Source organism: Choloepus didactylus, chromosome 5 (genome assembly GCF_015220235.1).
Source record: "Choloepus didactylus isolate mChoDid1 chromosome 5, mChoDid1.pri, whole genome shotgun sequence".
NCBI classification, from domain to species: domain Eukaryota; kingdom Metazoa; phylum Chordata; class Mammalia; order Pilosa; family Megalonychidae; genus Choloepus; species Choloepus didactylus.
In genome coordinates, this window is record NC_051311.1 from 46,881,478 (window position 1) to 46,906,650 (window position 25,173).

At 39.0% G+C, this 25,173-nt stretch overlaps 1 protein-coding gene and 1 pseudogene across 1 annotated transcript; one reads left to right on the forward strand and one right to left on the reverse strand.

The window, feature by feature from the left end:
* The first annotated feature begins 296 nt into the window (after positions 1-296).
* On the forward strand, positions 297-3,837 carry LOC119535269 (annotated as a pseudogene).
* Positions 3,838-17,708: 13,871 nt separating this feature from the next.
* On the reverse strand, positions 17,709-18,635 carry TAS2R41 (taste 2 receptor member 41). Its single transcript, XM_037837417.1, has one exon. The coding sequence runs from the start codon at positions 18,633-18,635 to the stop codon at positions 17,709-17,711; it is 927 nt and encodes a 308-aa protein (XP_037693345.1).
* Between the last annotated feature and the right edge of the window lie 6,538 nt (positions 18,636-25,173).

The window sequence follows — 25,173 nt, forward strand, 5'->3', positions numbered from 1 at the left end:
TAGAGGGAGCATACAAGCTCCTGTAAAGGGGGGAACTCACAAAATAACTAACAAGCACATGCTCGGGACAAGATACAGGCACAGAAAAGACAGGGTGGACCCTGCACACTGCATTCACCTTGGGCAGACATTCCTGACAGGAGAGCTGAAGCTCCAGAAAATTTCAGTCCTATCACCAGCTGTTTACAAAATCAAGAAACAAACATCTCAGGAAATAAATCCCAGAGTTAACTTTTTTAAACTATGAAAATTTACAGTATGCAACAAGAGTACATGGTAAACATAAAAAACAGGGAATGGTGGCCAATCCAAAGGAAGAGGACAAAAGTCCTGAAAATACCAGTGAAGATCAGAATGTGGATATATCAAACAAAGACTTTTACAAATGATCTTAAAAGCACTCAAGGAGATGAACAAAATACAGAGAAAGAACTAAAGGATGTCAGGAAAACTTTGAGTAATACCATGATTCTTAGTAAAGAGATTAAAAAAAATTTAAAGAATCAAACAAAACTACTGGAGTTGAAGACCACAATTACTGAAATCAAAAATTCTCAGGAGAGTTTCAACAGCAGATTGGAGCTGACAGAAGAAAGGATCAGCAAAGTCAAAGACAAAACAATTAAAACAAGACAGGCAGAGTAGCAGAAAGAAAAAGGGAAATATTAAATTTGAAAATAGCCTAAGACACTTCTAGGATACCATCAAGTATACCAATGTATGCATGTTGGGGTACCAGAAAAAGAACGATAGAAAGGGGCAGAAGGAATATTCAAAGAAATAATGACAGAGAACTTTCCAAACTTAACAAAACACATGAATATGCACATCCAGGAAGCTCAGAGAACATCAAAAAAGATAAACATGAAGAAAAATACACCATCATATATTGATCACACTGCTGAATGCAAAGAACAAGGGAAGAGTTCTGAAAGCCACAAGAGAAAAGCAATGAGCTATCTACAAGTGTGTCCCAAATGACTGATTTGTCGATTTCTCATCAGAAATCATGGAGGCAAAAAGGCAGTGGGTGGAAATACTTAAAGCACTGAAGGAAAACAACTGCCAAACAAAAATTTTATATGGTGAAACTGTGTTTCAAAAAAGAGGGAGAGATTAAGACATTCCCAGATAAACAAGAGCTGAAAGAGCTCATCAACTACCTCACAAGCATTTCTAAAGGGAGTTCAAAGTCCAAAGTCACATAAAGAAATAATATACTCTGGTAAAGAGTATTACTGCATTGTATTGTTAGGTATGTAACTCCACTTCTTACTTTCTACAGGTGCGAAAATTCAAATGAATAAAAAGTGATGATAAGTCTATAGTTTTGGACATACAATGTATGAAGATGTAATTTGTAACAAGTACAAGAAAGGTGGGGGGATGGAGAGGTAGAGAAAAAGTGTATGTGCATGCTATTGAAGTCAAGTTGGTATCACATTAAACATGATTGTTTTATACTTAGGATGTTAAATTTTAACCCCATGTTAACCAGAAGGAAAAATATATGAAAAATATATCCATATAGAAAGAGAAGGCACTCATTATGGTTCACGCGCACACACACACACACACACACACACACACACACACACACACAACCAAATAAATATAAAAGTAGGCATTAATGGAAGAATTGATTAAAAAAAAGGTTAAGACTTATAAAGTCTAAATAACAGAATGGTAGAAGAAAGTCTAGGATTATCAGTAGTGACTTTAAATGTAAATGGATTAAGCTCTCCAGTCAAAAGGTAGAGACTGACAGAATGGATAAAAAACGACCCAACTATATGCTCTTCATAAGAGACTCACCTTAAATTCACAGGCATAAATAGGTTGAAAGTGAAAGGCTGAAAAATATATACCATGCAAATAGTAACCAAAAGAGAGCTGGGGTAACTATAATAATATCAGATAGAATAGACTTTAAGTAAAAAACTATTATAAGGGACAAAGATGGTCATTATATACTGATAAAGGTGTCAACTCAACAAGAAGATGAAACAATTATAAATATATATACACCTACAGCAGTGCCCTAAAACATATGAAGCAAATACTGACAGATTTGAAAGGAAAAATTCATGGTTCTACATTAATGATAGAAGACTTTAATATACCACTTTCAAAAATTTGCAAACTATATACTACAATTAGTAGTATTTTAACATTCTTTGATCAACAGTAACAAATGTACTATACCAATACTATGACTCATTAACGGAGAGGGGCTGGTTAGGGGTATGGGAGGATTTGAGTTTCCTTTTTTGTCTTTGTTTCTTTTCTGGAGTAGTGAAAATGTTCTACAAATTGAAAAAAATTAATTGTGGCGATGGATGCACAGCTGTATGATGGTAACGTGGGCAATTGATTGTGCACTTTAGATCTTTGGATAATTGTATGGTTTGTGAACAATCTCAATTAAAAAAAATAATAATAGAACAGCCCCTGCCCCTGCCCGCCACCATGTGACGGGAAGCAGCTGATGGCCTCCTCCGGCGGCAGTGGGCTTGGGTGGGGATTGAGGCGGGGGCAGGTGACATTGGGCTGTATCAGCATCTGCAGCCCAGGGGGCTGAGGCACCCACCACCTGCCATCAGGGCTGCAGGTGTCCTCCACAGAGGCGGGAAAGGAGGCACTGCTGCTGGCTGAGCTCAAATCTGGCTGCCCCCACCAGTCCTGTTGAGAGTTGAGCTTTGAAACTGTGAAACCTGGAGTGTCGCCTTCTCCCCAGACAGCTCCTGGTTTGCTTGGTCTCAAGGACACTGCATCGTCAAGCTGATCCCCTGGCTGCTGGAGGAGCAGTTCATCCCAAAAGGCTTTGAAGACAATAACCAAAGCAGCAAAAATGATCCAAAATGGTGAGGCAGCCAGAAGGGGAAGACCCTGGACGGTGGTCAGATTGTCTGGGGGTTGGCCTTTAGCCATGGCCTTTTCCACCAAGCAGGAAGCTCTGGGCAAGCCACCATCCCCAAGGACCAGATGTCTCTTGCCAGATCCTTGCTATGGGACTCAACGATGGGCAGATCAAGATTTGGGAGGTGCAGACAGGGCTCCTGCTTTTGAATCTTTCCGGCCACCAAGACATTGTAAGAGATCTGGGCTTCACACAATGGCAGCTTGATTTTGGTCTCTGTATCATGCGACAAGACTCTTTGCATCGGGGACCTGAATAAACATGGTAAACAGATTCAGGTGTTATCAGGCCACTTGCAGTGGGTTTACTGCTGCTCCATCTGGCCAGACTGCAGCATGCTGTGCTCTGCAGCTGGAAAGAAATCTGTCCTTCTACGGAGCATGAAGTTGTTCACATTAATCCAGAAGCCACCAAAGCAGTGTCATCTCTTGTGACTTCTCCCTGGACTCTGCCTTGCTTGTCATGGCTTCTTATGACACCAATATGATTATGTGGGCCTCCTACACTGGCGAAAGGCTGAGGTCACTTCACCACACCCAACTCGATCCCCCTACCCACCATGGATGGCAGTGATGTCCACATCAGCTCACTGAGATTGGTATGCTTCTCTCCTGAAGGCTTGTACCTTGCCACAGTGGCAGATGGCAGAGTCCTCAGGATCTGAGCCCTGGAACGGAAAACTCCAATTGCATTTACTCCTGTGACCAATGCTCTTTGCTGCACATTTTTTCCACATGGTGGAGTTATTGCTACAGGGACAAGAAATGACCATGTCCAGTTCTGAACAGTTCCTAGGGCCCTATCATCATTGAAGCACTTATGCCAGAAAGCCCGTCAAAGTTTCCTAACAACTTACCAAGTCCTAGCATTGCTGATACCCAAGAAAATGAGAGTTTCTCACATACAGGACTTTATAAGCAATGCTACATGGAGTCTTGTTTCCTTTGTATCAGGATAAACCTTCCTAACAAAAGAGTAGCTGGAATAATGGGCCAAACATCTGGTCTTGGATTGAAATATAATTTCTATTTGGGATTGTGAATAGAATGTAGCAAAACCAGATTCCAGTGGACTAGTCATGGATCTTTTTCTTTGTAACATGTGAAAGTCAGTCTTAGAGGTGATTCCACTTCCACAGCTCCCAAGCCTTATCTTAAAAACAGCAATGTTGAATTCTTTCTAGTCATTTTAACGGAAAGTGCAGTTATTGATGTTGTTTTGATAATAAAAGTAACCAGGCCTCAAGAGCCTCTCTCTCTTTAGTGACAGTGAAGGTTAATCTCCCTCCACTGGGAAATGTGACTTCTACCTAGTCCCTGTCATTGTGCTGGTTTCCACATGCAGAAGTGGCATTGTTTAAAGTACTCTCCTGCTATGGTCAGAGTTGCTCCGATGTCACCAAATGCTGTCCTTCCTCTGGCTCCTCTCTAACCCAGGGGACAGTCTCTATGGAGCTATTTGGAATGAGGGATTAACGTTGCTTAACTAAATTACAGGTGAATCAGAGGATGTGTTCTTGACTGGTACACACTATCATTGGCTCTTTTGTTTTTTAACAGTGGTGTGCGTGTTCAGGAGATGACTTGTGCTTATGTGAGATTACAAAAGGATGCATTCCAAAACTGCATGGCTGTTAAAATGGCTATTGAGCTTTCCATTTTTGCCATTAATTAGCAAATTTATTTGTATTTTCTCAACAGACGTTAAGGTACAACTGTGTTTTTCTCATTGGTATCTAAAAACCATAGTACTTTAGTGGAAAAACAATTAATAGAACATCTGGTCAGAAGATCAATAAGGAAATACAAGACTTGAATGGTGCTCTAAACCAAATAGACTTGACAGACAAATACAGAACATTTCACCCAACAACAATAAAATACACATTCTACTCAAGTACATGTGGATCATTCTCCAGGATAGATTCTCAAGTCTCAATAAATTCAAAATTATTTAAATCATACAATATATCTTCTCCAACCACAATAGAATGAAGCTAAATATCAATAACAGGGCAAGAAAGGGAAAATTCACAAATACGTGGAAATTAAGCAACATATTCTTAAACAATCAATGGGTTAAAGAGGAAATCACAAGGAAAATTAGGAAATATTTTGAGGTAAATAAAAATGAAAGTTTAACATACCAAAATCTATGCATACAACAAGGCAGTGCTGAGAGTGAAATTTATAGCTCTAAATGCTTACATTTAAAAAATAAGACAGACTTCAAATCAGAGACCTAATCTGAAAACTGAATGAACTAGAAAAAGGAAAGCAATCTAAGCCCAAAGCAAACAGAAGGAAGGAAATAAAAAAAAATTAGTGGTGACAAAGGAAATAAAGAACAACAACAAAAAAAGAAACAGAGAGAATCAACAAAAGCAAAAGTTGGTTCTTTGAAAAGATCAATAAAATTGACAAACCTTTAGCTAGACTGACAAAGAAAACAAAGAGAGAGGATAAAAATAACAGAAACTGGAAACGGAAACAGAGATATTACTCTTGGCCCCGCTAAAATAAAAGGACTAAAAGAGGACACTATATACAACTGTAAACCAATAAGTTAGATAAACTTGAAGAAATGAAAAAAATCTTAGAAACACACAAACTACCTGCGCTGACTCAAGAAGAAATAGAAGATCATAACAAACCAATTACTTGCAGAGACTGAATCAGTAATCAAAAAACTCTCAAAAAAGAAAAACTCAGTGTTACTGCAAAGGAAAGCCTAAATCTGCTTACAATTGTGCCTAAGAGTCTCCCCCTGTGTACCTCTTTGTTGCTCAGATATGGCCCTCTCTCTCTAACTAAGCCACCTTGGCAGGTGATCTCACTGCCCTCCCCCCTGACTTCCAGGAGTGTAAATCTCCCAGGCAATACAGGATATGATTCCCAAGGATGAATCTGGACCCGGCATTGTGGGATTGAGAACATCTTCTTGACCAAAAGGGGGATGCGAAATGAAACAAAATAAAGCTTCAGTGGCTGAGAGATTTCAGATGGAGTCGAGAGGTCACTCTGGTGGACATTCTTACACACTACATAGATAACACTTTTTAGGTTTTAATGTATTGGAATAGCTGGAAGTAAATACCTGAAACTACCAAACTCCAACCCATTTGTTGGGGACGATTAAGGTAGCATGTATAAAATCCACCCTCAGCGATGCCGGAGATATGCAACATGACCGCTAAGGCTGATGCAATAGCGGCTTAAGTTGCCCTCAGCCTTCTACGGAAGTGATAGCCGTTCGCGCCTAAGATTTGCGCCTAGAGTACTAGCTTTACTACCTGCCTTCTACCCCAGCAACAGTAGCCACCAATCCTGTGCTAGCCTTACATCTACCATCCGCCCTAGCAACAGCAGCAGCCAATCCTAGACTGCCACCCGCCTTTGCAGCCACCAATCCTAGGCCGCCACCCGTTCGTACTAGCCACTCCCTCTACCTTAGAGTATATATACCCTGCCTCTTCAATAAAGTTTTGCAGCTTGATCAGAAACCTGTCTTGCTGTCATTCCTCGTGTCTCTTGTCCCATACCATTCCTCCCTCGCAGGACTCGGAGCTTCCGTTGAACGTCCCGCCGTCCGGGACACCCATTAGCCTTGACTCTTGAAGACAATTGTATAACGATATCTGTTACAAGGGGTGACAGTGTGATTGGGAAAACCTTGTGAATTGCACTCCCTTTATCCAGTGTATGTATGGATGAGTAGAAAAATGGGGACAAAAACTAAATGAAAAATAGGGTGGGATGGGGAGGATGATTTGGGTGTTCTTTTTTATTTTTATTTTTTATTCTGATTTTGATTCTTTCTGGTATAAGGAAAGTGTTCAGAAATAGATTGGGGTTATGAATGCACAACTATATGATGGTACTGTGTACAGCTGATTGTACACCATAGATGACTGTATGGTATGTGAATATATCTCATTAAAACTGAATTTAAAAAAAGAAAAAAAAGAAATGCTCAGGACCAGATGGCCTCACAGGGAAATTTTATCAAACATTCCAAGAAGACTTAACTCCAATTCTGCTCAGACTTTTCCAAAAAATTGAAAAGAAGGGAACACATCCTGACTCATTCTATGAACCCAACATCACCCTCATATCAAAGCCAGAGAGATACCACAAGAAAACAAAATTACAGACCACTATCTCTTATGAATACACATGCAAAAATCCTCAACAAAACACTAGCAAACTGAATCCAACAGCATATAAAAAAGAATTATAGAATTATGCACCATGATTAAGTGGAATTTATCCCTGGTATGCAAGGGTGGTTCAACATAAGAAAATAAATTAATGTGATACACTACATTAACACAATGAAGAGAAAATAACACATCATCATCTCAGTTGGTGAAGAAAAGCATTTGACAAAATCCAGCACCTCTTCTTGATAAAAACACTTAGAATACTAAGAATAGAAGGAAACTTCCTCACAATAATAAAGGACATATATTAAAAACCCACAGTTAACATCTTATCTAATAGTGAAAGACTGAAAGTTCCCCTCTAAGATCAGGAATAAACAAGGATGCCCACTGTCACCCCTGTTATTCAAAATTGTATGAGAAATTCTTGCCAAAGTAATCAGGCAAGAAAAAGAAACAGAAAGCATCCAAAATGGAAAGGAAGAAGTAAGACTTTCCCTATTTGCAGTTGGCACAATCCTATATACAAAAATCCTAAAAAAATCCACAAGAAAGCTCCTAGAGTTAATAAATGTACCCAATGTGGCAGTGTCCAAAATCAACACTGAAAAATCAGTGTTTCTATATATATGAAATGATCAGAGGAAGAAATCAAGAAACAAAATCCATTTACAAGAGCAATTAAAAGAATCAAATACCTAGGAATAAATCTAACCAAGGATGTAAAGGACTAGTACACAGAAAACTAAAAAACATTGCTGAAAAAAAATCAAAGAAGATCTAAATAAATGGAAGGACACTTCATGTTCATAGACTAGAAGGCTATAATATTGCTAAGATGTCAAATCTACCCAAAGTAATTTATACATCTGATGCAATCCCAAGGAAAATTCTAACAATGTTCTTTGCAGAAATGGAAAAGCCACTCATCAAATTCATATAGAAGGGTTAAGAGCCCCAAGTAACCAAAGTCATATTGAACAAGAAGAACAAAGTTGGAGAACTCACACTTCCCAATCTTATATTATTACAAAGCCACAGTAATCAAAACTGCATGGCACTGGCACAGGGACAGATATATAGACCAATGATATCAAATTGAGAATTCAGAAATCAACCCTCACATTTACAGTAAACTGATTTTTGACAAGGGGACAAAGACCACTGTTCTAGTTTGCTAATGCTGCTGGAATGCAAAACACCAGAGATGGATTGGCTTTTATAAAAGGGGGTTTATTTGGTTACATGGTTACAGTCTTAAGGCCATAAAGTGTCCAAAGTAACACATCAGCAATCGAGTACCTTCACTGAAAGATAGCCAATGGTGTCTGGAAAACCTCTGTTAGCTGGGAAGGCACGTGGCTAGCGCCTGCTCCAAAGTTCTGGTTTCAAAATGGCTTTCTCCCAGGATGCTCCTCTCTAGGCTTCAGCTTCTCTCCATAATGTCACTCTCAGTTGCTCTTGGGGTGTTTGTCCTCTCTTAGCTTCTCCAGAGCAAAAGTCTGCTTTCAAAGGCTGTCTCCAAAATGTCTCTGTAAGCTAGAGCTCCTGTTTCAGTTCCAGTGCATTCTTCAAAGTGTCCCTCTTGGCTGTAGCTCCTCTTCAAACATCACTCACAGCTGCACTGAGTTCCTTCTAATATGTCAGCTCATTTATATAGTTCCACTGAATGGGTGGGGCCATGACTCCATGGAAATATTACAACAGAGTCATCACCCACAGCTGGGTGGGGCACATTCCAAAGAAACACTCAAAGAAATCTAATCAAAACTGATAACGTCTGCCCACACAAGATTACATCAAAGAATATTGCTTTTTCTGGGGGACATAATACATTCAAACCAGCACAACTACTCAATTGGGAAAGAATAGTCTCTTCAACAAATGGTGCTGGGAAAACTGGATCTCTATTTGCAAAAGAAAAAAAGGAGGACTCTCTACCTCACACTTGATACAAAAATCAACTCAAAATGGATCAAAGTTCTAAATATAGGAGCCAGAACTATAAAACTCCTAGAAGAAAACACAGAGAAGCATCTTCAGGACCTTGTGTTAGGCATTGGTTTGTTAGACTTTACATCCAAAGCACAAACAACATGAGAAAAATTAGATAAAAGGGACCTCATCAAAATTTAAAACTTTTGTGCCTCAATGGACTTTATCATGAAAGTGAAATGACAACCTACAAAATGGGAGAAAATATTTGGAAACCGCGTATCTGATAAAGTTTTAATATAATATCCAGAATATATAAAGAAATACTTCAACTTAAGAACAAAAAGACAAACAACCCAATGTAAAATGGGCAAAAGGCCTGAATAGACATCTTTATTGGCAGAAAGCACATGAAAAGATGCTCAAAGTCATTTGTTTTCAGGAAAATGCAAATCAAAACCACAATGAGATACCATTTCCTGCCCATTAAAATGGCTGCTATTAAATAAATAAATAAACCAGAAAATTAAAAGTGTTGGAAAGTGTTCCAGTTTGCTAATGTAGCCATTTTGCAAAACACCAGAAATGGATTGGCTGTTATAAAGGGGGTTTATTTGGTTGCAAAGTTACAGTCTTAAGGCTATAAAAGTGTCCAAGCTAAGGCATCAACAATAGGGTAACTTCACAGAAGAATGGCCAATGGTGTCTGGAAAACCTCTGTTGTCCAGAAAGGCACGTGGCTGGCATCTTCTTCCTTTGCTCCCAGGTTGTGTTTCAAAATGGCTTTCTCCCAGGATGTTTCTCTCTAGCATGTGGGGGTATTCTCTTAGTTTCTCCCAGGCAAACTCTGGAGTAGCAAATGTGTACTTTCAATGGCTATCTTCAAAATGTCTCTCTTGGCTGCAGCTACTCTGAGTTCCTTCTGTTTGTCAGCTCTTTCATATGGCTCCAGTGATTTAATTAAGACCCATGCTGAATAGGTGGGGCCACACCTCCATGGAAATAATCTAATCAAAGGTATTACCAATAGTTGGGTGGGTCACGCCTCCATGGAAACAACCTAATTCAAAGGTTCCAACCTAATCAACGCTAAATACATCTTCTCCTACAAGATTGCATTAAAGAACATGGCATTTGGGGGGACATAATCCAAACTGGCACAGGGAGGATGCGGAGAAATAGGAACACTCATTAATTGCTGGTGGCAATGTAAAATGGTGCTGTTGCTGTGGAAGACAGTTTGGGAGTTCTTCCGAAAATATAGAATTACCGTATCACCTGGCAATCCTACTACTAGGTATATACCCCAAAGAATAAAAAGCAGGAACTCAAACAGATATTTGCACACTGATGTTCACAGAAACATTATTCATAATTGCCAAAAGATAGAAGCAACCCAACTGTCAAACAATGACTTGATAAGCAAAATGTGTTATACATATATACTGGAATATTATTCAGCCATAAAAAGGAATGAAGTTCTGATACATGCAACAACATTGTTGAATCTTGAAGACATCATGTTTAGTGAAATAAGGCAGACACAAAAGGACAGATATTGTATAATCTCACTGATATGAAACAATGAGAATAAGCAAACTCATGGAGTCAGAATCTAGAATATAGATTACCAGGGGACAGGGAGGGGATAGGGAATGGGAAATCAAGGCTTAAAATGTACAAGTTTCCTAAACGGAACGTAGATATGTTTTGGTAATGGATGATGGTGATGGTAGAACAAAACTGAACATAATTAACAGAACTGAAATATACATATCTGAATGTGATTAAAAGGGGAAATGTTAGGTAACGTTAGGAAATGTTAAGTAACAGTATTAAATTAAAAAAAAAAAAATTCCACGGAACTGTGCTATACAAATGGTGAACCCTAAGTTAAACCATGAACTATAGTTAATAGTACAATTATAAAAATGTGCTTTCATCAATTGTAACAAATGCAAAGTGTCAATAATAGGGTGGTATATGGGAATTCTGCTTTTATGCATGATTGTTCTGTAAACCCACAACTTCTCTAATAAAGGGAAAAAGAAGATAAATGAGATCTGAACCTTATCTCCATTATGCTTATAATGTAATCACAAAGACAGACATATAAACAATGATCACAAACTAGAAGTTTGAAAAATAAATAAGAAGCAGAAGCAGGAGGCCTTCCTCTAGGAACTATGAAGCTTGTACTGAGGGACAAAGTGTTTGTGCAACTGTGCACGTGTGTGTGTGTGTGTGTGTGTTTGTGTGTTGGAAAGATGTACTCTTTCCTTTTGAACTCTACTCTTGGAAGCATGGGTAAATTATGACTTAACGTCTGGAATCTTCTTTGTTAACTCTGGCCTTTTCCCAAAGAGATTCAGAAGCAGTTCATGCCATCAGAAATGTTAAACATTTGTTGACTGAGTAAACATCAGCATAACTGCCATAATCATTTTCACCATTGTCCTGAATGTCAACTTCACCATGTACAATTAATCAAATACCGTATTTAATGAACGTGTCCATGCTCAACCCTGACTCCCTTCATCACCACTGTTATCATCACAACTTCCCTCCTCCTAAGTGTTAAGAACATCATAGGCCCTGGAACACCATGTGGGTCCTGGAAGGAAACATTAATCAACAGACACACAGGTGTTAAGCTCCCCTGTGTGCAACACGTTATGCCAGGTTCTGCAAGAGACACAAGAAGTGCAATAGGAGATCCTTCCCCACAATTTAGAGATGATTTGGAAAGGATAAATACAAAAAACAAAGAAAGAGAGACAGACAGACAGAGACAGAGACAGAGAGGGAAAGACAGACAGACAGACAGGAAAAGAAATTAAAACATAATCCAGCAATGCAAAGAGCACAATTAGCCAGTATTTGGTTAATTGCCAGACATGAGACAGAGATTAAAAGCCCTATGGAATTCAGTGGAAGGAAAACCCATGTGATTTTCTAACTATAAGGGATGAAAAAGTTAAATTGAGCCTTAGAAAATGGTAGAATTTGGATAGAATTTGAGGGAGTAGAGAAAAGTAAGCTCATTCTTAATGAGGGAGGGAAAAACATGAGCCAAGTGAGAAGGTAGAAAACGTAAGTTACCTCTGGGGGAGAGTGAGCAAACCAGTTTGGTTAGAGCACAGATTTCATTTTGAGTTACCATGAGAAGGAGTCAAGGCTGGAAAGAGGCCTGCAAAGTAGGGCTTTGAAAAACAGCCAAGGAATTTGCATTACAGTCAAAGGCAGGATAGCAATGTTTTTGATATGGAGAACAGCACACCTAATATAGTATTCTGGAAACTAGCCTCTTCCCTCTTCGCCAGGCACGTTAGACTAATAACAAAAATAAATAGTACAGCATTTTTCCTTCTTTTAGTCTAACAAACTCCCTAGTTCATGCTTACCTGGAGGGAGGGAGGGAGTCAACTATTTATAATTCAGCTTCTCATAATCAGTGAAGAATGGCATAGACGAAGTAGAGTTTAAAGTAGGGTTCAAAGATTAAAAGAGTAGAGAAGCTAGAAAGTATAGACTGGAAATTATGTAGAGCCCAGAAAAATATTAGAAGCAAAATGAATGAACAAATCTTGCAGTTGAAAATTGAAAAAAAGGATGCCTTTTTTTTCTTTTTTCTTTTTTCTTTTTTCTTTATGTGAGAAGAAAAAAACCAATCCATTGAGTAACTATCCCACATCTCAAGAGTCAACCCTCTGTTTACACAGGTGCCATCCTGGTTAGGGAGGGATTTGGGGTTTGCTGTTCAAGTCTCATGGAGGCACTAACCTGGGAAAGGTTTCACACCTTTTTTTTTTTTCTTTTTTATAGACAATAAATCTATGCTTGAAGCCCAGAAGAGCAAAACTCAGGGCCTAAGACTGTAAGGTGCTCAGTCCCTGGAGAATAAAGGAAGAGGAATGAGGGAGGCAGTAGATATTAGAAAAAAGTAATTCTAGAGTCACTAAAAGACAAGGGAGGGCATATGGATATGACAGAACATTGTTCTGTGGCAATTCTGAACATACCTGGAAAGTCACATGGTGGGGGTTTCCTGACTGCCCCACCTTGCTGCTTCTCTTGGCGAGCATAAACCTGATCTCTTCCTATCCAAAACAAATCTCCCACACACAACATACTTCACTTCACATAATCACACAACCAGGAATATCACTACAGAGAGCAAGGATTCTTAGCCTGAAGCAAATTGTAAACACCCTGGGATTATGTTTAAAAAATGGCATCTCATCCACAGTTTCATCTTCAGTGATGCTGTGCCCCCAACCCCTAACTGTCTGTAAACAAAGCCAGTCTCCTGTAGGCCTCAGTGCTTGCCCTTCGTCCTTCGTAGCACTTTTCCCAGTTTGTAATTATATCCTTGTTCGTATGACTAGTCACTTTATCCCTGACTCCCCACAATACTGTAAACTCGGTGAGCGCAGAGACTGCCTCTGTGGCTTACAGCACACTGCCTTCAGGTAAGCACTCAAAAACAAGGTTAGCCAAAGAAATTCTCAAGCAAGTCGTGTCTCCATAAAGGCTAACACACCCTGGTTTGTAGATTGGCTTGCATCACTATGCTGTTAAATCTTATAAAATACCTTTTATAAAACCTTCAATAGAGAACTGCAGTTTTTGCTCCTGGCTGATTAGGATTAAGAGTTTCAGATAAACCTTCCTGAGTCTGCTTTGAACTGGATTTACCATTAGGCAGCTCTACCAGCAGAGGGCAGTGGAACATCGAGCACATGGCAAAGGGCCCCATGAATATATCTGATCTCCCAGTGACTTCGCCGGATTCCAATTCATTTTCTTAGTCTTTTCCTTTCTTTCCTAAATATAACAGCTTAGTATAACAACACTTAAAAACATGGTGTAGAATAAAATTTCGAGATACATAGCTGGGTAATAAATTAGTAACTCTCAATGTTCCTAACTATTATAATTTTCCTCTTCTCCCCTTTAAATCTCCAAAGTGGGAGGGAAACAAACAAACAAACAAAAAACTCTCAGCTCTTTTCTCTCACCTCCTTCACTTGATGTCAAAATGCTACTTAAGTGAATTATTCTCTTAGAATGACACCATCTAGTGAATTCCAGGCCTTCTTCAGGATCAGAATCCCTTCCCAGTGATTTTTTTATCTGCCATTATTGGCTTTTCTTCATCTTAGTCCCACATAGTATATTTGTTCTGTTTGACAAGTGAAAAAAAAATGAAAAAAATTTTTAATTGGAAGAAACTGAAAGAAAATGGAAAAAAAGAGAGAGAAAATAAACAGAAAAGCTGATCTTCCTGGTGGCTAGAAAATTTCTTGTCATACTCTGATTTCTCTGCATTCTTCATACTGATGCAAATACAGAAAATAATAAAAATAATAACATTAGCTGAGTTATAATTACTATAAACACACTATCATGAGTGTTAATTATGTGTCATATAAATATATTACCTACTTCGACTCTGAGGGAGTTACTATTACCCTGTTTAATGGACCAGAAAACTAAGACATAAAGGGTTAAGTTTGCCTAGGAACACATATTACAAGAAATGTAAAAGATGTATATTCTTAAAAAATTAAAACACTGCTGAATGTACCAAAAGACATTTTGAACGAATGGAAAAGTATGTCATATTCTTGGATAGAAGACTCAACATCATAGAGATACACGTCTCCCTATGTTAATCTATACACTAATAGGAGCCCAATTAAAAAACAAAAAGAAAGCAAATTTTGTTTGGGACCAGACAAGATTATTCTAAATATAATGGTCAAGAAAATTATGAAAAACAAAATTAATGAAAGCAGACTAGTTTACCAGATATTCAAACATATTATAAACTTAGAATTAAATTAGTGCGAGAGTGGCATATGCTTACACCAGGGTAGTGAAACACAATAGAAAGTTTGGAAATAAACCAGTATACACAGGAATTTATTAAATGATAAAAAGTGGCATTTTACATCAATGGGGAAGAAATATATTATTCAATTAATAGGGTAAAAAGAGCAAGCTAATCATCTGGAAAAAAAATAAAATTTATGCATGCATGATTTCATATATCCAGAAAAATTCCAGATCACTCAAACATTTAAATGCAAAAATGAAGGCACAAAAGTACTAGAAGGAATTACAGAAAATTTTTATGATCTCAAAGTGAGGAATACCTTTAACTAAGTGACAAAAACCCAGAAGCCATTAAAAAATTGTTTTGATAAGCTCAGCAAAATTTCTCCAGGAAAAGTACTATTTAAAAAATCAAAAACAAGCCAAACACAGAGATTAAGTGATGGGTGGGTATGCATACAAAGAGGTAGCATGAGAGAGTTCTTTTGTGGTAATAGAATGGTTCTGTATCTTGATTGCAGTGGTAGTTACTCCAGTTTATATGAGGAATAAAATTACACAGACAAACATGCACAAAAATTCAGGTTAAGAAAAGGATGAGGTCTGTAGTCTTGTTAACAGTAATCTACTATTAATTTATTTCGCTTAATATTTTACTACGGAGATATAAGATGTCACCATTGGAGGAAGGTGGGAAAAGCTGGGGGTGGAGGTGGGGGGTGGTATACAGGACTCTGTACCATTTTTGAAACTTCCTGTGACTCTATAATTATTTTTAAAAAAAGCTTTAAAAATTATTATTTGTGTCAAGAATAATAAGGGGAACAAACACTAGGGTTGGGAGATGCTTTCACAGCTCATACCACAAATAGAGTTCCTACGAACCAATAAGAAAAAGACCAAAAGCCAATCCAATATTGAACGAAGAGAAAGACTGTCCATAGAAAAGAAATACAAATGGCTCTTAGCTTTATAAAATGATGTTAAGCCTCACTCATAAAATACTACACTAATATACCATTTTTTACCTAACAATATGGTTAAAAGTTGAACATATAGAAACAATCACTCTCATCAGTTGCTGATGGGAAAGTAAATTGATGCAAACCTATGGAGAGCAATATCTGCAAAATTACATATGCACTTATCATTTGACCCAGCAATTCCACATCTTAGAATTTATCCTACACGTGTATGATTACTGTGTAGAAGATTATTCATTGCAACATTGCTTTAATAGCACAAGAGAGGAAGCAGTCTAAATGACCACAGACAGGTGACTAGTTAAATAAATTATGGAACGTCCACACCAAAAGAAAAAGTGAGAGAATGTTATATATGCCCACATATATAGATTCCGAAAATATATCATTAACTGGAAAGAACAGGAAGAGAATAGTGTGCATATTTTGCAAACATTTATGTAGAAGGCATGGGAAGAACATAGTTACTTAATAAGTTAGTTAGTTGGTTAGTTAATTAGTTACTGGTATAGAATATACTAGTATGTGAGTAAGTTAGTTGTCTGGTTACCTAATTATTCATTGGTAATTAGGTTTACCAATGAATGGTAATTAGGTTTACCATTTAAAACCACTAACATTGGCTGCCTCAGAAGGGAAGGGGTAGGAGTGAGATTTTTCTATAGATAATCTTCAGTATATTTTAATTTTTAACCATGTAAATATATTACCTATTAAAACTAAATGTTTAAATAAAAAATATAAAGCAATTTGCTCAAAGATCACACTTCAGAGCGTGCATCCACTTAGCAGCATGTATCCTATTTCATAGGGAATATTTTTCATTCTCTGTGACTGAAAACTCCCTATCAGGAATCCATTTGCAAATTAGTTTCTGAAATTTGCACATCTTCTAGCAAAAACTTTTAACCCTACCTTTGAGACACCAAACTCTAATTAAAAGTTTCTCCAAAATCATTTCTAAAAATATTTGCATAGTAATTGGAGCAAAATGCTTCAGAACAATATTTAAACATAAATTTTATGAAGTTGGTACTTTTCTTTTAAGAAAGAAGTTAAAATAATTTTTAGACATAAAGTAAGTGAAATTGTTTAGCCTTTGTTTTTCGGAATGAAAAGTACATGTTTATTCAATGCATGTGGGACTTTGTGGCCTTTGCTTGAAAAAAAGTCCCAGAGATTATTTGAAAAAGAAGAAAATCATAAAATGTCTTTTCCTACAGGGATAGCAAACATGAAAAAAGTCTGGCTGCTGCTCAGACTTCAGAGAGGAGAAAACTGAAGGCAGAAAAATGGAAATATTAAGGAGAAAAGAGATGCGGTTGTATAAAGAAACTTGCCAGTATCTTAATAAAGTTAAAACCAAATTTTCCAGATTCAATAAAAGAAAAAGAGCATCCATGTAGGAAAAGGCAATTATCCCTCACAGCCCTGACCACTGCCTGCCAAATCCATGTTTTCCGGGAGCTCTCATAGTAACCATTACATTGTCCTCAAGAAAGTTGCATCTTCCCAGTTGTAAACACATACATTTTCTCTTCATTCCCCAGTAGGTAGTCGAGACAAGTTGGAACATTTAATCAAGACTTTTAACTGAAGTGTCCCAGAAACAGAAGGGATACAAACACAAAAGTTTATATTCTGAGCCTCTGGACAATACTGGCTCTCTGGGGCTACGGGGCCCCGTTTTCATAGTATCTCAAAGAAAGGAGGCATGCTCAGAGAGTTCCAGAGTTTACTCTTCTCTCCTTCCCAGAGAAGGAAGCATGCAACATGATCAAGGAGCCATCTGCCTGTGAAGACATTTCCGTAGGTCGGCTCTGGTTTTGTCGTCCTCCCCAGAGTCTCTTCCAGGAGATCATGCCACCTATGCCACCCAGAAGCCCCTGACCAAAAGAAGTAGCTGCCTTAGTGCCCCTCGAAGCCTGATGTTGCTGAGGATGAGGATAAAGGGGTGAACAGAGGTGCACAGATACAGTATAATTTTCCAGGGCCAGTACCAATCACTCTCTGAGGAGATGAGGCCTATGGCACCAATGATCAGGGACATGAAGGACAGAGTGTAAAGAACAAGGAAGGAGATGAGTGACTTCAGAGCTCTGGTGTGAGCCTGGGCACTGGGGTCTTGCAGGCTGGGAATATTTCGCTGCATTCTCTGGGTGTGTCTTCTCAGAGAATTAATCAACAGAGCAGTTGAGACCAGAAAAACAGAGCAGGGAATTGACAGCGTGACAAGTTTAAGGGGCAGAAAATAGTGAATTTCCAGCTTACTGCTCCATTCCTTGTAGGTCATGTTCACCATAAAGTGTCTATGTAAGAATCCTTCATATATAACATAGTTCCCCCAAAAGAACAGCAAGGTGACGATGGTGGAGATCAGGAGAGAGCCCAGCAGGAGCCAGGCCACTGACCCTAGGAGCCTCCACTTCAGCCAGAGGAAGGTGGGGTGGGTGATGTTAGCAATCTTCAAACAGAAGAGGACACTGAGCCAGGTGCCAAGCCAGAAGGTGGCCGAGTTCAGGAAGTCCCAGGGTAGACCAAAGAGTTGTCGGGCATGCCCACCGGAATACTCCGCCAGGTGCAGGAAGTAGTAGAAGCTGTTCACCATTCCAACCAACTGCAAGCAGAAGCGGGAGGCACTCAAGCTAAGGAGGATCATGTCAGAGGGGGGCAGTCTCCGGGATCGCCTCCATTCCCGGCTCAGAGCCGCCACAATAAAGCCATTGGCCGTGATTCCCAGGAGACACAGCAGGACAAAGAGTGACATAAAGAAGGTGGTGTGTGCTGGTTGCATGTTCGCCCCTGCTCTAATCACCACCCGGTGCCTTTGTCCCTGGTCTTCTCCTAGCCTTACCTGCAGTTCTTCCTTTGGTCTTTCATGGGAATATAAGAAGAGTGCTCAGACTGCATCTAAGTGAGAGCTCACTTAGAGGGGAGGAGTCAGGCTAGGCAGCAAAGATGTACTCTGCTCAGTGAGGATGCAAATTTCCCCTGGGCTCAGTTACTGCTAGGGCTATCAACTGCCCCTGATTTGCCTTTTCTGGTTTTGCCTGCCTGCTGCCAAGGTTAGCATCAACTTGGAGGATTTTTCAGGGTTCCTGGATCTGAGCTCCATCTTGCTTATTCCATCCTTGGGTCTTGTGAACAGAACTCTCCCTATCAGATCATTCTCAAGACTCAAAGCATATAGTCAACCAGTATAGTGAGGCAGACATATGGCCAAGACTTAGGCAAAATACTGACAGTAGAGAGGTCTGTCTCTAGCTGAGCATCCCCACACATCCACAGCCATCCTCTTCAGGGTCAAAAGCCTTTGTCTCACACTTTTCTATCCAAATCTCTTCTTAAACCCTCTGTGAGCCCTAACGTGTAAATGACTGGTGATGGTTCAGTGCTTCCTGTGAGTGAATTCATTTCCTTGAGATAGTAGGATAGAGGGTCCTGCTTCTTGTTGGGTGTTGGCTGGAGGCTGCCTTCAGTTCCTAGAGGCCACCTGCTGTTCCTTGCCAAGTGGGTTTTTTCAACATGGCCACTTACATCAAGCCAATAAGGAGAGTATCTAGAGGGAGTCTGCTAGCAAGATGGAGACTTCAGTAACATAATGTAATCACAGGAGTGATTCCCATTATCTTTGCCATATTCTATTGCCTAGAAGCAAGTCACAGGCCCCACTGACAGTCAGAGGGAAAGGATGACACCAGGCATGAATAGCAAGGGTGAGGATCATAGGCAACCACCTTAGAGTCTGGCTGCCACACTGATACAACATAGTTTACAAGATATATGTGAGTCCCATCTTCCAACATCAACACTGAAAGGAGGTCTGTTCCTCAGAAAGTTAAGTATAGAATTACCACATAACCTAGCAATCCCACTTTTAGGTCTATACCCCCAAAAAACTGAAACAGGTACTTAAATGGATAGTTGTACACAGATGATCATAGCAGCATTATTTACAATTGCTGCAAGAAGGAAACAACCCTAGTGTCTATCAGTGATGAATAGATAAATCAAATGTGATATTTACACACAATGGAATGTTATTTACTTGTAAAAAGGAATGAAGTTCTGATACATGCTACAACACAGATGAAGTTTGAAGACATCATGTTGAGTGAAATAAGCCAGACACAAAAGAAAAAATATTATATGATCTCACTGATATGAAATAATTAGAATAAGCAAATTCATAGAATCAGAAATTAGAATACAGGGTTCCAAGAATGGGGGTGGGGATAAGGAATGAGAAGTTAGTGCTTAATTGGTACAAAGTTTCTGTTTGGGTATATGGAAAAGTTTTGGTAATGGTTGGTAGTGATGGCCACACAACATTGTGAATGCAATGAACACCACTGAATTGTATCCTTGAAAGTGGTTAAATGGGAAATTTTCTATTGTGTATGTCACCAGAATAAAAATTTTTAAAAAAACAAAGAAGTGTCCAACACAAAGGGTGAACCCTAATGTAAGTTATGGCCTATAGTTAATAACATAATTACAATAATATTGGTTCATTTATTGTAACAAGATAGCCATAGTAGTGCAAAATGTTAATGATAGGGAATGGGGTAGTAATATGGGAACTCTCTACTTTCTGCATGATTTTTCTGTAAAGACACAACTATTCTAATAAAATAATAAAAATGAAAATAAATTTAAAAGAATTTTTCAATAGTTAGTGAAAAACAGAGAGAGATCCTATTGAAGTTGGGTAGATATGCATTTTTCTCACTCTCAGACCTGTGTTCCTTATACTGCTTTCACTTATTCATTCATTCATTCATTCAACAAATATTTAATGAGCATTTCTGTGTGCTGGGCACTGTGCTAATCACTAGGGATATAACAGTGAACCAAACAGGCAAGATCTCTGCTTTTGTAGAACTTTCAGTCCAAGAGAAGGAGACAGACAATAAACAAACACATGAACAAGGTAATCTCAGGTAATAATTACTACTTTGAAGAAAATAGAAGAGTAATATTGCTGGAGAATGAGTGGAGAGGGAAAAGTTGCTCCTTTAGCCCAATAGGCTGGGGAAAGCTTTCTCAGGAGGTGACATGCAGGCTGAGGGGCCTGAGCAAGTAAGAGCCTTTGCCACACATAGCCAGTCATACTCATGACATTATCAAAGCATAACTTGATTCATTCTCTTCCACCATTCTTTCAAACTCCATTCAATGTGGGAAACTGTCCCCTGCCTGACAATAGAAACACCCGCAGGCCACATAACTTTACTTTTCACTCTTGTCAAGTAGATTGTCCCAAGATCACTTCAAGTCCCAGAACAGCTTAAAATCCAAAATTGGAAATTCTTGTCCCATCAATGAATACTGGACAAATAGACAACTGTAGCTTCAGCCCCTCTGAGATTGACTGATACAGAGAGAGAATGGAAAGGGGCAAGAAGCATCTTAATTGAGCTAGTACCAAAGTAATCTGACTTGATGCTTTCTAGGCGTGTCAGATGTGAAACGCTATCTCTTCTCTCATGGGAACTTTCAGTGCTCTGGAGTTCCCTACTGGGACCTCTTTCCTGCAGTTCTCTTCATGGGGTTGGACACAAGGGGGGATTGCTATTCTAGCCCCTCTTGACTCCTTCCTTAGCCTGTAGGCATCACCATCAAATATTTGCTGCTGGAGTTTCCTTACTCCCCAAGGAGCCCCATGGGTCACGTCTCAAATGCCCTCGCACTCATGCTCCCTCCTTTGTGGTGCAGAGTTGGTCTCCTGTCCCCTGCTCTGACAGTCCTAATGTGGCCACACTCCCCTGGTAATGCCCTAAAAAACTTAAATCAGTTTTTCTCTAATCCCTAAATTCCCAAGGCAGCAGCAAACTCCAGTCGACTATGCCTCCCAACTGAGTAATAACAGAGTAAGCTTTCTGAGTGGCCCCTGAAAGCTCCAACCCCCACCAGATTTGAGGTAAGGAACAGCATTCCCTATGGAATAGGACTCCTACAACTTTTTCTATTTATTCCTCAAAAATCTTCTCTTCTCTACTTTCTCAACCCTTTTATTTTAACAAATTGTTTTAACAGTTATGGAACAGGTTTATATCCATTTCCTTTGAAAATATGCATATAATGAACTCACAACTGACTTTGAAATTTCTTGTCATTAAATCTTGTTACCTGTTGGAAATTTCAACTTTTAACATCCTGTTATTAAAAGGGTCAGATCAAGAGAGTAGTGAGGGTCATGTTAAGAAATGTGTGTGCTATTCTGGTATAATTGAAAGCCCTGAGAGTGTTTTTAACAGGGAAGTAGTATGATCTAATTTGTTTTCAGAAAGATCTTTTGGGCTATTGTGTAGAAAATGGAACTGGGGAGAAGCAAGGGTGGAAGAGAGAAGTCAGAAGGCTACTGTGATGCATCGAGTACAGCAGATGGTAGTTTGTCCTCAGGTAGAGCACTGGGGATGGGGAGAAGTGATTAGATGCTGGCATATTTTGAAGGTAGATTCAATCAGATTTCCTGACGTAGCTGTGAGAGAAAAAGTGGAATCAAGGATGGATCCTAAATTTTTTACTTCAGTCACTGGGGGAATTTTATGGAGCCTTTTACTGAGATGAGGAAGACTGGGAAAAGAATATGATTGTAGGGGGAAGCCAATAATTTCATTTTGGCCATGTTAAGTTTGAGATGCCTGTTAGATATTTAAGTTGAGACTTGAAGTGGACAAGTGAAATGCAAGTCTGAATCTTAGTGAAGAGTTACGGCTGGACTTACAGGTTTGGGAGTCATCGACACTTACATGGTATTTAAAGCCATTAAACTAGATGAGATCACCTAGGGAGAAAAGGTAGATGAGACTGTAGTGGAGTGGAAACCAAACCTTTTGCTGCCAGCTTCTAGGGGTTGAGAGCCACAGGATCCAGCAAAGGAGATTTGGCTCAGATTGATGTTAGAGAATATGGGGTGGCCATCCTGAAATGAAAAATATGCTGAAGAGATTCTGGTTTTCCAGGGTGTTCTGCACCCAGAAGTTGAATGCAATCTTCTCTGGGAGATGCCCTTAGGCAGACACTGTTAACATGTTCCAACATTTGAGCAGAAAAGGAGACAGGCTGTCTTGGAATACAGCACTTGGACTTCCCAGGGCCCCTTCGTTGGGACCCAAGACTAGCACGTAGATTGTCAGTGTTGAAATTGGCGTCTGTCCTATGATTTACCCACTGAATGCCCCAGAGGAGAAGTCTTAGATTTCCCCCTACTTATCATTCATCCATTTAACAAAATCTTTCAGCATGTTCTGTGTATCAGACACTGTGCCAGGCACAGAGATACGAAGATTATTAAGATAGTCTCCTGAGGGAGAAAGACAAGTAGACAAACAACAATAATTCAGTGTAATAAGTGATCAAATAATGATAACTAATATTTACTCATTGCTACTTTGTATCCACAGGAACTCTTCCAAGTGCTTTACACATATTTTTTAATCTGTGTTAAATATTTTTAAAAACAGTGAGCTGGAACAGCTGAATATCTACATGAAAACAAATGAAGTTGAACACTTTCCTAAAACCATACACAAGAATTAACTCAAAATGGATCACAGACCTAAATGTAAGTACTAAAACTACAACACTCTTAGAAGAAAGCATAGGAGTACATTTTCATGATTTGAGGTAGACAAAATATCTTAGATATGACAACAAAAGTGACTAAAGAAAAAATAGATAAAATAGATTAAATTTGATTTCATCAACATTAAATATTTTGTGCTTCAAGGATACCATCATAAAAATGGAAAGACAACCCAGAAACTGGGAGAAAAGATTTGGAAATCGTACATCTCATAATGGACTTTCATATCTTACAACTCAAAAATAAAATGATAACCCAATTTAAAAATGAGCAAAGGATTGGAATAGACATTTTTCTGAAGATATGCAAATGGCCAACAAGCATATGAAAAGACTCAAAATCATTAGTCTCGAAGGAAATCAAAATCAAACTCAATGAAATGGCCTTTCATACCTGCTAGGATAGCTAAAACCAAAAAGACAGACAGTCAGACAGTAACAAATGTTAGCAATGATGTGAAGAAATCGGAAAGCTCATACATTGCTGGAGGGGCTGTAAAATGGTGCAGCTACCTTGAAAAAGAGTTTGGCCATTCTTCAAAATGTTAAACATAGAGTTGTATATGATATAGCAATTCCACTCCTGGGTATATACCCAAGAGAATTAAAAACATATGTCCACCCAAAAAATTGTGCACAACTATTCATAGCAGCATAAAAAACCAATGAGGTAAGTACTGTTGTTATCTTTATTTTACAGAAAAGGGACACTTGAGAGGTAATTTCTTATAGTCACATCACTAATACGTGGCAGAGCCAGGATTTCAACTCGGGCAGTAGGGCTACAAAGCCTATATTCTTACATTAGAGTATCCTGTTTCTACTCTGAGAGCATAAAAGGGATGCACAAAATCCAGTAGGGTGTGGAGGAGAAAAGGTATAATAAGGTGGATGTTGGGGAGGTCTTGTAGGAAGATATAATGTTTGAGTTGAATCTTGTTCATTTAAGAGTCAGCAAGTCAACTAAGGGTTGAAAGGGAAGGAGGTAGGCTAAGGAAAAAGGGCCATCATAAGAAAGGCATAGTGAAAATACAGGTATCTGAAGGTGGTTCAGAATGAAAGAAGGTAAGAGAAGTTATATAAGCAGAAGAAGGAGAGGGCAGTTGTCAAAGGGTGATGCTGGAGAGGTAGGATGGGGGCCAGTTCACAAAGCTCCTGATTTGCCATTATCAGGTGTCTGGACTCTATCATGAAGACTACAAGAAACCATTTTTGGAAACTTCATCAGTAAAAGCAACGAAATTCTTCTGTAGGGCAGACCTGTTTGCTTTTGTGACTCTCTGGACACACTCACAGGCAGAGTGATTGGGGGCCCAGATGCAGGGGGGCCATTGCACCCAGTTCTGCATAAACCCAGTATTGTTGCTCTGGCATACTGGGTATTGGTGATGTGGGTGGTAGTGGTCTCATAAGGGGCTGTGGCCAAGGGGGCCTTTCAGGCAGCTTCACAGACATTGGCATCAAACAGAGAGGCAGACTTGGAGAAGAAGAACATACCAAGTGCTATGTGGTGCATAAAACATGAGCTATAGACCTCTGGAAACCCCAAGAAATAATTGAGGAAACACTCTGCAGAAAAAAAGGGGAGGGCAGGAAGATTGAAGGCAGAAATTAAGCAGTGGTGTGTTAGCCATTATAATTTGGGCATTTTCCATTAATGACAAGCCATTTTATAATTATATAGTCATCAAATCTAGACCTATCAGTTACTTTCATAATTTCACAGACAATCCCAAGCATCA